The 12,010-nt window shown below is 39.0% G+C and overlaps 1 protein-coding gene across 1 annotated transcript in view; it reads right to left on the bottom strand.

The window, feature by feature from the left end:
- The window catches only part of PLCE1 (phospholipase C, epsilon 1), a gene marked incomplete at its 5' end in the record, with an annotated part of 56,466 nt that overhangs the window by 20,820 nt on the left and 23,636 nt on the right, over positions 1 to 12,010 (bottom strand). The window contains 9 exons of the mRNA XM_010289912.1: positions 188 to 295; positions 2,088 to 2,253; positions 2,402 to 2,463; positions 3,298 to 3,536; positions 4,275 to 4,411; positions 4,497 to 4,619; positions 9,973 to 10,132; positions 10,512 to 10,629; positions 11,491 to 11,673. Of these exons, the coding sequence (XP_010288214.1) occupies positions 188 to 295; positions 2,088 to 2,253; positions 2,402 to 2,463; positions 3,298 to 3,536; positions 4,275 to 4,411; positions 4,497 to 4,619; positions 9,973 to 10,132; positions 10,512 to 10,629; positions 11,491 to 11,673 (1,296 nt within the window). The remainder of the gene's footprint in view (positions 1 to 187; positions 296 to 2,087; positions 2,254 to 2,401; positions 2,464 to 3,297; positions 3,537 to 4,274; positions 4,412 to 4,496; positions 4,620 to 9,972; positions 10,133 to 10,511; positions 10,630 to 11,490; positions 11,674 to 12,010) is intronic.

Raw genomic sequence — 12,010 nt, 5'->3', positions numbered from 1 at the left:
TGACATGGTCCACAGTTCATATTCTACTGGGATTTAGCCCATTAGGATTTGTACTTCTGTAGCAGGCAAATTTTTTCCTTAATTAGAGGAGAAGTTACTGATTTTCTTCTCATTTTTTTGTTTCTATATGCAATTACAGAATCACAGCATACCTTAAAAGAGATCAATCAATCAATTACCAGCATACCTTAAAAGAGATCTTGGTAGTTAGAGTGTGTCCATGATAAATGATAGGCATGCCATCATCGCCATCCCAGCAGTCTAATTCTACACTTCTGCAGCCTTGTAAAAGGACCTACAATGCAATTGAGCAGTGTAAACACGTATAAGCCACAGTTTCATGCCATCAAAGCAGAAGACAGACATTGCAGAGCTAAATGAAAGCCCAGTGATTCAGCAAAAGTGCTGGAAAGAGCAATCTCTGTGGAGTAAACATAGCCCACAGAACCTACAGTCCCCAGCTAACTGCATTCCCTAGGTTGAGAAAGAGTGCAAAAATTAAGAAAGCATTTATGTTCTTAGGAGAAGTACCATAAAGCTTTGAAATTCATGGTATCTGACAGGACGCATGGAATCTGCTTGCAGAAAGTGGTTCTTAATATATAGCTTAATGTTCTGAGGGAGAGAAACATTTCCATGTTTCTACCTGCAAAAGCAGCTGTAAAGCAACACAGCAATTTATTCCAGGGTGCTACCGTGACAGTTTATGGGCTCGGCATCTGCAGTTTGTTTGCTGGTTCTTTTTGTTGTTAGCTTTTTAAATAGAAGAAGGTCCAAAAATAATGTCTTCTGAACAACTTTCTTGAGGATAGTTAGAATGGAAATGTGCCAGGCCATCATATTTAATGATATTAAGCTTATTTACATCCATCCATCCATTTTTTATTTAAGTTATTTATTTTAGAAAGCCCTACTTGCTAGAAAACCACTGAAGAAAGCAAAGAGGAAGGACAAAGGGAAAGATAATCTAACCCATCTGTTAGCAGCCCAGCTTATTATTGCTGTCACTATTCAGCATGCCTATCATTGAAAGAGTTACCTGTATTACAATTAAATACTTTACTGAAAACAAAGATCTCGACGATCAAAACCATTTCCACCAAAAACATTCATGAATAAAGAAGAAATTATTTCTCCTATTCAAAACCTGAATAATTACATTTCAGGCAGTTGTGTCTGTAGCTGGAACACCACCACTTCTGTGATAGCCAGACACACCGAGCCAGAACAAAGTGCCCCTTCTCTTCTGGCGACAACTACTTGAGGGATAGGAAGAAGCTTTTCTGCATCATGCAAATTTTGGAGCCAGCTGAGTTCTATCTCACTTCCCATGGATTATCAACACAATACTCACATTACCCTGTGCAGTGCTACTACAGGAACCTCCTTTGCAATTGCATTGTTCGATGCAATCGTGTTTTTTGGGCTTTACAAACACAGCCTCACCCCTCTGTCTTACAACTCCAGGCGAAGCAGCTCATGGGATGCCAGATGAGCCCGTCTCAATCGTGAGTCATTAACATTTAGAGTAATGAAAACACTACTCACAGGAAGTTTAATGCTTTCTCTAGCATTTGGTAAATACACAGACACACAAATATATATATACACACAAACAAACACAGAACCAAAAGCCCTAGGGAGAAATAGTTCTTTTCCTGTCCACCACCAGTCAGGCATAAAGTCTAAAAAACTGCAGAATATTCCTAGAAGTAGTGTTTTTAGAAGTTATAGTTCCATTTGAAATTTGTCTTTGCAGTGCAATGTACAGTTTTTGACATCTGAATGAACTAAAATATTAGATCAGTCTTTCCTGTGGGAAAGTCTAATTTTAGTAGGTTGGGTCAGACCGACTGGTGTCTAAATGCTATGAATCTCAAACTAAACCAATTTTTTTGCCTTAGAAAAGGCATTTGAGCACAACTGTGCTTACAGGCAGCTTTCCCACACATCATGTTTTCCAACGTTTTGCAAGCAGGGGTTGAGGACATTTAGATTTTCAAAGCACAAAGGTCATGTTTCTGCGACTTGCCAGTTAAACGAACAAGTACATGTTGAAAACTACACAATGATCCAGTCCTGCATACCTGGCTGTAGAGCTCGACTGAAGACTCCCCTTTAAGCTGATGGCCTGTAAGGTAAGTATTGTGTGAAGATTCTATGTAGTAATACGACAGTGGAAAGTGCAAGTCCTCAGCATTCTCTTGTGACTCATCATTTTTGGAGGCAAAGTTGTCTTTATCCATCAGATATCTAGAGGTGAGAAGATGTGAGGAAATTTTATGCTGTGCTGAGTATTTTGTGACTGTCATACAAACATCAGTACACTGGTGTCATCTTTTTTTATATATACGTGTGTGTGTGTGTGTATATATAGATAAATTAACACATAAATAATTACCTTGCAAATCCTTCAAAAGATAGCAGCCCCTGCTGGCACATATTAACACTGGGTTCAAATTTCTATAAAGAGGAAGAAATATAAGAGATAAGTAATAACAATTCTTAGAAATACGGCTTTTTCATATTTTCATAGTGTAGCCTGCTCACTGAACTAACCAGTTAGTATCTAAAACCAGTCTTTTTGTGGCTGAAGTAACGAGGCGCCTGCAAGTCTGCTCATGCTTGCTTTACAAATCACTAAACAAGCGCACTAAACTCATAATTGTAAATCATTCAGGTTGGAAAGGATATCGGGACGTCATCCAATCCAACCGCCTGTTCAAAGCAGAGTCAGCACTTAAGCTGAAATTAAAAAGGATCTGTAATCAGACATCCTTCGCCTATCTATTGTGCTTTAACAGAACACACCACCATCCTGAATTAAAGATTTGTGGTACGGCAACTTGATGTTTCTTTATAATTTCTGTCTTTTAAACGTTGCAATTTTATATTACATCTTCATAGTTGAAATACACAGTTTTTAGCCTTTGTTAACTGCTAAGTGGGGGCTTAATTTTGGAGTATATTAATTATGCATGTTTGAAGGAGTTAAAAAATGTCTATGTACTTTCTAATCACTTCAGCCATTGTACATAAGGGAATAAAATGTCCATGTTTACTCTGGAAATTGCATGATTTTTTTTCTATTTATGCACATATTTACAGACATCTGCAGAATTTTATAGCCCAGAATAAAGATGGTATTAAATTTTAAATTCAAGTAAACTGTAGTGACAACATCAGTGTGAAAGGAGATATCCACACAAATATGCTATTCTGACTACGGACAACGCTAGTGGGGAAAAGAAACAAGAGTTCAAGTAAAAGGAATTGCAAGTTGTTTGTGTTGCAGACCTGGATAATACTGAGGATTTCATCATAGGTGCAGTGTTCTCCTTGGCAATTCACTAGGAAGTCATTCAGCTGCTGGATTCCCACTCCAAATATTCCCAGCGATGTGCTTTCAACTCCAGTACCATTGGTTACAATACTGGCAGCAGCAATAGCATCAGATATTTGCCTCTGGTTGTCTGACAGTTGCTGCCTGCTCTTAATGAACAAACCAAGGTCTGAAACATTCCTAGTCAACAAATCTTAAAAGAAAAAAAAATAGGCTATATTACGTGTGTAGAATATAATGTAATATATAATATACATGAATATCTGGTTGAATATTTTAGCACTTACGTAGTAAATTAGAACAAAACCATCTTGTTTCTACTCACTAATACAACAAAGAGTACAAATGCAGGCAAAGCTCCAGACTTAGATTATGGTAACTGTGGAACGTAAAGGAGGACAGAGGTTTCCTTCCCCCTTGTCCCACATAAAGCAGATCTACTAGGAAAACACCAATCAAATGAGACGGGGAGCACAGCCCCCTCATTTCTCCTCCCTACATTTGCTCAGTGTTTTAGCCCTTCCAGACCCCCTGCAACCAGATACAGATCCCTGTGTTGGGCCCAGCCGCTCAGCAACAAGTTTTATGCCTCTGCTATACCAGTTACAAATGTATCTGGCTAATTTGAAGCAGGAACACTTTTCTCCCCTTCCTTTCTGAACATAGAAGCTGTCAACACCCTGCTAACTGGGTATTAGTGGAGGTATGGCAGCAATCTTCTACTTAAATCTTACAATTGATAGCTCTTTATGAGACGGACAGACACTTTTCCTTAATATCAGTAACTGAAGCTGTTGAGCAGTCTAACAAGTCTAAAGAGGCTGTATTTTCCTCTTATGAGACGGACAGACACTTTTCCTTAATATCAGTAACTGAAGCTGTTGAGCAGTCTAACAAGTCTAAAGAGGCTGTATTATATATGTTAACAAACCTAAATCAGGCTGGAATCCACTGCTATTTTCATCAATCTTCAAATTAGTGTAAAGTGGAGCAGGCTCTAAACCAGATCGATTACAAGGCACAGCATAGACATCGAAAAGGTCTTTCAGATCCTTGCGGCTACGGACACTGCAAAAAGAGTTGAAAAGTTCAATTTTTGCCCTTTTATAAACTTGGATGAATGAGATCAGTACAGAATAAAAATATATCTTACCTGAAAGATTTGAAGAGCTCTACAAATTCGACAAACGTCATGTTACTGTCAGACACCATGAAGTTCTGAAACCCCTTCATTCCTCCTTTAACGCGGCCGTGCCAGCTACTGCTGCTCCATGTGCTAAGTCAGAAAGAGACTGCTGTAGTTTGGTTACATTAAAATTCTACTTATTGAAATATTATGCAATACTGCATTAACACTTTACTTGTGTTTACACTTTATTAACTCTCCTTAATGCATTTATTACCAATATCTGAAAGAAGCAAATAAAGCAGTATCTTGTAAGACCCATAACGACAGTTTGTACCATCTTGTCTTAGAGCATCTATTCTTTCCCCTGAAGACAACTTCAGACTTTGCCAGAATTGAGAATGTATATGCATGCTATTTAACACTATTCCATGTGCAAAAGGGCCTGATGCAAATGGCACAAATGAAAGCATTCTCATCTTCCCTTTAAAGAAAACAATGCCAGTATTCTTGTAGTGCAGGCTGTTTAGGAGGTTTGTTGAAGATTTGCTAAGGGAAAAATAGAATGGAGGAAGAATTCCTTAAGGCTGTTAAAATAAAATAGCAATATTCTGACTGAATACACAAGAAACAAATATTTTTCTTATGCACCTGGGTTTTCTTATATCTGGGAGCATTAAAGGTGCAGATTTTAAGAAGCATAACCCTTCCTCTTTCCAGGCACTCAACCCTCATTGTTTCCCAGCCCATGGATTCCCTGGATAATCCCAGCTATTCTTGGGAAGTATCATCAGATACCTCAAAAACAGGTCAAGCCCTTCTTCTTTTAGGCTTGAACAGTAGCCTCTGGAGGCCATTTCCTTCTAGAAATGAGGTTCTAATGATCTCCTCCTTTCAGCTTTGTGGACTGAATGAAGGAAAACAGACTGGAATTTCTTGAGGGCAAAGGCAGAAAATGATCACAGAAACAACTAGGTGTTTGGTGCTAATTATTTCAGTTGACTTAAGTAATACCAAGCTCAGCCAATTTCTTTGTAACTGCAATAGTTAACATAAGTTGTGCACTTGAACAAAGTTTTTGAAGCAGAACTGGTACATTTCCAAAAGCCACATCCCAAAATCTTCAGGCTACTACAGGATTTACACTAGCAAGCGTAGTTAGGCCCTGACTTGAACTATCCCTTGAGCAGCATGAACAAGCTCTCAGTGAATTTCATATACTAATTTGCAATGATGGGCCAAGCTCTTGAGCCCCTTCCTGGGCCTAAACACCACTGAACACACACTGCAGGAATGGGATCCACCAGCATCCTGAAAACAGAGGGATCTAAGCAGCCAGCACAAATACAAAGAACTGTCTAGTTTAAACTGTAACTAACTCCAGAAGTCACAGTATTTGTTTCAAAATGCCAGGCTTAGTGACCGTGTGTCAGACTTTATTGCTTTGCAATGTTCAAATCTACAAATCCATTAATCTATGAATTCTGCCGTCAAGTTCAGTACAAATAGTTCCAACAGCTGCAATGGGAAAACAGGACCAGCTTGTTGTCCTGTGTTTGTAAAGACATTTGCAGTCACCTGCTGCAAACAGGCGACATTTTACATAAATACGCTAGATCAGATTCCTCAATTCACTCCTGGCCTGGGATGCATGCATGCAATTGAAAAGAGAATGTGATAAAAAGTATTAAAAAATACCATCTGCTTTAACTGATAATGTTCAATTTGTTTGAAAGCACTATGGCAAGTACTGACATACTGCATATAACTTTCTGGCTAAAATCATTCCTAACATTTTTATCAGACAAGAAAAATAAACCATGATGACGAAAGTCTCTTGACTCCAGAAAACAGACTGGAACTGTAGAGTACCAAATGGAAGATCAGCAGCAGATTATAATGCTCTGCATTTCACTGGATCTGATCACATGAAGGGTGTCTTCCACAATTGTTCGGGTTAAAAATCGTGTGGGTTATAAATACAGGTTGTTAAAAAAAAGCCAAAACCCCCAAGAAAACCCCACTACTACCAACAACCAAAACTGTAATGAGAAGCAGTCTGGATTATACCTGTATACAGCTAATAAGGGAGGCAGTTTACTCTCTCTTTGCAAAAAAGCCCCCATCTCTAATTTCCCATATCCTGTTATCTGTTTCCCAGTGGCATTACTACCCTTCCCCTGCTTCCTCCACCTTACAGGTGGCACTAGATTTCCAAAGAACTTGGGAATTTGCTGGATGAACATCTGCTTTGAAGAATGACAGAAGACAGCTGCAGACTACCTGTGTTTGGAAATTATCTGCACATGTGGCTCACACTAGGATTTTTTTCTCAACGTGAATTATTTGTAAGGAGGTCAGCAATATTAAGGCTGAGAGTCATATACGTAAAAATACCATTTTTCATTCTCTACCTGTAAGAATTACTATTATTTAAAATGTACAACAAAGATAGCCAGGTCCTCCTCTTTTTAAATTGCTATCATTATATTTAGATTTTTATTTCACTTTAAGAAATCTTATTTTATTTAGCACTTATCACTTGGTGAAGACAATCTAATTTACTGGTCAGGTAAAGTTAATTCACATATTATATGGAAAGAGAAAAAGAACTAGAAATCTCTCTTGCTTTCCTCCTCCTAGCTGCTACACTGCAGCTAACAATCATTACCAGCTCAGCTTTCTGTGCTGCAAAGGCTGGGACCCTCTGCTCCCTGCTCTCCCAAGCTCTAGGTTCTGTGCGGAATCATGCACTCACCTAACGTGCACAACCAGTTCATGTCCAACACTGCCTCCACCTATGAAGCCTTGTTAGTGTTTGTGTCTAAATCCAGATGCTAATCTGAATTAATAAACTCTGTTGGCTCTAATCTGTGTAGAACCATACAAATGTGTATCAGCACTCCCAGTGGATCCTGTATTTCCTAGGTTATTTCATTATCTAGGACATTCCAACTTTCTGTTACTTTGGAAAATGAATGCTTCATTTATCTTAATTATGTTACTGACAAAACTGGTTGGGTGTAACTAAGTATAGAACTTGATTTTTATGAGACTGCAGAATTACCAACAAAAATGGAGCAAGAAGAAACAAAAGATGTTTGTCCAGCTTGTGTGGGCTCCCAAACTTACTTTGCTTGTGTATCACCGCTGTTAAGAGCAGCAGCTTCCAGGAAGAATATTGCGCTGCCTGCAGTCTGTACATCCACAGCTTGTGGACCACTGCCCCAGTCTGCTCCTCTGTCAGTCATATCAATGCTGCTAAAGGCATCCATCCTGCCACTTTTTCCAAGGGGGGCAGAAAGACTCAAGTTCACATTGCTCTGCACTGCCCAGCAATTGGCTCAGGTCTGGTTTGGTCCCCCATGGCGCTTGCATGTCTCTAAGACATAATTTTACTTTTTGGTGTGTGTTCTATCTGAAGTGGCTGAAATAAGCCGTGGCATATGTTATTTCTTGACAGGCTGCCATTTATTTAATGTAACACAAAGCAACAGGACGTGCCATGGCTGTGGGTGGATTGCCTGAAGGTACAACCCTTGCTGGGAGTGTGTCCTGTAAGAGTATATTGTAGATGGTTTGAGACGAAGCTCTCCATCCACACTATCTCCAGAAGTCTCTGGAGCAAATATTCCCAGAACTGCACCTAAATTCTATCTTGGAGGCAACCAGCTGGTTTACTCTAAAAGACACCCCAGGAGTGAATTAATACGCATACAGCGTGGATGATCACAGGACTTTGCAGCAAAGCAGGGAGCCAACTATTTCATAGCTTAGACTTACTAACCACAGTTGAAGCACTACAGATACTTCTTTCTTTTAGCACATGTGAAGCGTCCACACACATGAAAACTGGCAAGCACAATTCAGACCTATCAAGGGTCCAAAGGGCAAATACCAAGAACAAAACTCTTTCAAGTGCTCCAAGTCTCTTAACGGCATCTGAAAATTGGGTCAAGGTAGTGGATAAAACATGTAAATCTGTACTGAGGAAGATTTTCTCAGGACAGATGAAACAGCCATACAGCTGTAGCCTAAGCAAATTCTAGCACGAAGGGTCATATCAAGCTGAGGAGAGCTCTACTAAGCGCTGCTGTGGAATTTCCACACAACTTTGCCAGGGAAAACCTGTCATAACTTGGGGAGGCCCACAGTGCTAAGCTGCACAGGGATCCGTACAGAAACCCAGGACTGGGAGGATTTAAGAGAACATTAGCTGTCCTTCCCGCGGGAATGTGAGTTCTCCGTTCAGCTTTTTCTGTTGAGCCTTTTAATCTCATTTAGAGAACAACAATTATTTTGGCATAAAAGCAAAAAGCAGATTTGCAAAACAGAGCAGCATTTTCCAGAGGTAGTAAAGCAGTATTTCTCCAGTTTAATGTAAAAGAAAGCTGTTCCAATCCTTAAAAAAAAAGTCTTACAGAGATAAATCCTAGTCTGACATGTTCACCCCATGGTTGTGAATGACAGTGAAGAACAAAAAGCAAAGAACATAGTAAGAGTTTCAGAAAGCAGTGTTGAAAGGAGAGGCAGCCAACCACAGATGTCCACAGGTGGCTCTACTACTCACATCTATTGCCAAACCCAACCGTTTTAAGTGTAAAAAATCCCTAAGAAATACACAACATAAACCATTACACAAGACATGTCTCTTCAAAAATAATGTTCTACCAGCAGCAGTAATCTCTTCCATTATTTACCACTGCTGTCCTGGAAACGCCAAGATTCATACTCATAAACATACCTCAGTATTCATTCTGTTAAAAGGCCCGAGAAGGCCTCTGTTGTGACTGTCGTCTTGTATGATATAAAGTACTATCCACATTTGTGACATATTATCATCGTTATATTCTTATTACTACAACTACTACCACCACCACCATTATTACCATTTATAGAATTAATACGTTAGTGTACTATGTCACTGCATGACCACAGCATGACCTTTTGCACTGCCTAAGTGGCATGAGAAGGATGAATGTTCAAGAAGAGACCTGTAAGAGAAAGATTTCAAATCTGTTCCTCCAATTCCCCGAGACGGTACTGCAATCATCACCAGGAATGTCAGTAAAAGTTAAGACTCCCCCAGGTAGAAACGACTGACGCTGAGAAACTTCAGAACTTCAGTTCACACATCTATAACCTTTTTGTGTTGATTTTCAGTGTACAGAAGATATCTATAACTATGTTTTGGAGAAGATACAGAGAAAGAGTTAAACTCTGTATTTGTGTAGTTTTGGAACAGCATTCCAATCTGCTTTTGTAACAGACAAACTGAAGCATGCTGCTCAGGGACTTGCTACAAAGCCATCCTCAGATTCATGGTATTTCAGCTTAAATGTCCTATGTTGTTCTACAATGTTTTAGATGTCTATCAAAAGGCCAATGACATTTCTGGCATTGTTTTTGTCAGACTTCATCAGTTTGGCACAAAACCCACATTTGATAATAATTAACAGTAACTTTTTTTCTTTTTAAATCACAGCATTGATTTTCTCCTTACCTAGACTGACTCTTGCTTGAAGGCATTACAGGAGAGGAGACTGGTCTTGCTGGTGAAGATGTTGTAGCTCCTAAATTAGGAGATCCAGATGCTGTCAGAGAGTGAGCTCTTCTTGATGGCAGGTTGTTAGATAGAGAAGCATTAATAATAATATTTTGATCTATGGAGAAAACAAAAGTTTGCAGCACAATTACAACATCTGGGTGGCCCAATAAAAATGCTTTTGTCCAAGAGACCTATGTCATAATTCATTAATTTGTAGTAAGGGATTCTGGTTTTGTCCCAAGAGAGTCAAAAAGATACATTCTGAACAATACTTATATACCCATTTCATCTGAATGGAAAGGAAGTGCTATTGAAACTAAATGAAAGAAAAATCACAACTACAGGAATTAATTTAAAAGTTTATAGCATTTGGAGTTTCAACTGCAAAAGTAGTTTTATATCATAAATGTATTTTTAACACCATGAAGAATGTCTGTATAAAAAGACTTTGAGCAAAACCCTGAGGGACCGAAGTACTAAAGCTATATGTCTACCTGGTTCTTCCTGTTCATCAATATCTTGAGGATCCGAACCACTTCTATTACGATACTCCTTACAGCTTTTTGCCTTCCGAGTTGCCATTTCATCATCAGTGGCCTCTCCACTTTCACCCTAGAAATAATGAGCGCCATAATAAACATCCTGAAAACACTACCTTTCCCATTCTTTATCAGTGCAATTTGTAACAAAACCATGAGATAAATCAGCTATTCCTCAGGAAACACACTCCTGTAAGGCCGATACCAGTAAGAAAGAGACAACTTAAACAGGGTACATAAAGAAGCAAGGGACCATTAGGTGTTACCTCAGTTTGACATCACACAGAAGATGACAATGATCATGCCTCTGTAAAGCGGTGCAGCTGGGTCTACACTATTCCCTGATGCACAGGAGCCCTAAAGAGTACGGATCTTGTCATTTGAGGATCTTCCCTACCTGCCCACTAGAACATGTGGACAGCATTGAGCTTCTACGCCCTGCATTTTCCTCTCTCCCGACTACTGCTGAACGTGGCTGAGTCCAGGAAAAGAGACTGCCAGACGAAGTCCAGTACTCCTGTCAGCCATGTAAAATAAAACTGCATGCTAACTTGAGGCGGAATAACTGTGGTGATGTTTTTGGGAACATGAAAACAAAAGGAGCAAAGAAACTGACAGCAGCCTCCAAACATCACTTTGCACATTAATATTTTTATTATTACCAATATTTTACATTTATACTGAGGTAGCACCTAAAGGTCTCAACAAGATTCTGTCCCCTTCTGCTAGCCCCAGTGCCCACATTTCTTGAGAATGCTTAAAGCGTGAGAAAAGAAACCCAAACTAATGGAAAACAATAAACCTGAAACTGCAATAAACAGTTTTAAAATTATCATCTAACTTTTTTTCTCTGATGCAGAATACACAGTAACTGTAGGAAGGAAACAAATCAGACAGGTAAGAAACAAAATATATGAATAGCAAAATATTCTACCCTCAAGAGTACTTTCTTCTTTTTCTTAGCTGTGCTTATTCCCAAAGTGTTGTTTCTCTGTACACTAGGTTTCTCAGTGGTTTTGGTGAGAGTTCCCGTGCTTGTGTTTCTTGCACTCCATCGTCTGCCTCCAAACAGTTCAACAGCCTGAGCCAAGGTTGGACCTTCAAACCTTCCATCCTCCTACAAAAATTCTCAGCGTTAACAAAACAAGGAGAATAAGAACAGATACATTTTCTTAATCAATAATAGAGACATCTCTAAGGAATCAATGAAAGACAAAACATCAAGAGGAGGCAATTTTTAATTACTGCATGAATAGCAAAGGGATATTTTATTTGCTATTTTGGGGTTTTTTTGGCCCCAACTCTCATCACTCAGCACCCTTTTCTAGTACAGTCATTGCTTTTTATTTAATAAAATACTTATTCCAAAACTCCAAACATATGAAGAGCTTCATAATAAAAAAAGATTTAACTTCAGTGTATTGAAAACATGCAAGGTCTGACAGAACATTATG

Source organism: Phaethon lepturus, unplaced genomic scaffold (assembly GCF_000687285.1).
Source record: "Phaethon lepturus isolate BGI_N335 unplaced genomic scaffold, ASM68728v1 scaffold9256, whole genome shotgun sequence".
In the NCBI taxonomy this organism is placed as follows: domain Eukaryota; kingdom Metazoa; phylum Chordata; class Aves; order Phaethontiformes; family Phaethontidae; genus Phaethon; species Phaethon lepturus.
The sequence above is the reverse complement of the archived record's forward strand: the minus strand, read 5'-3'. Positions and strand labels throughout refer to the sequence as shown.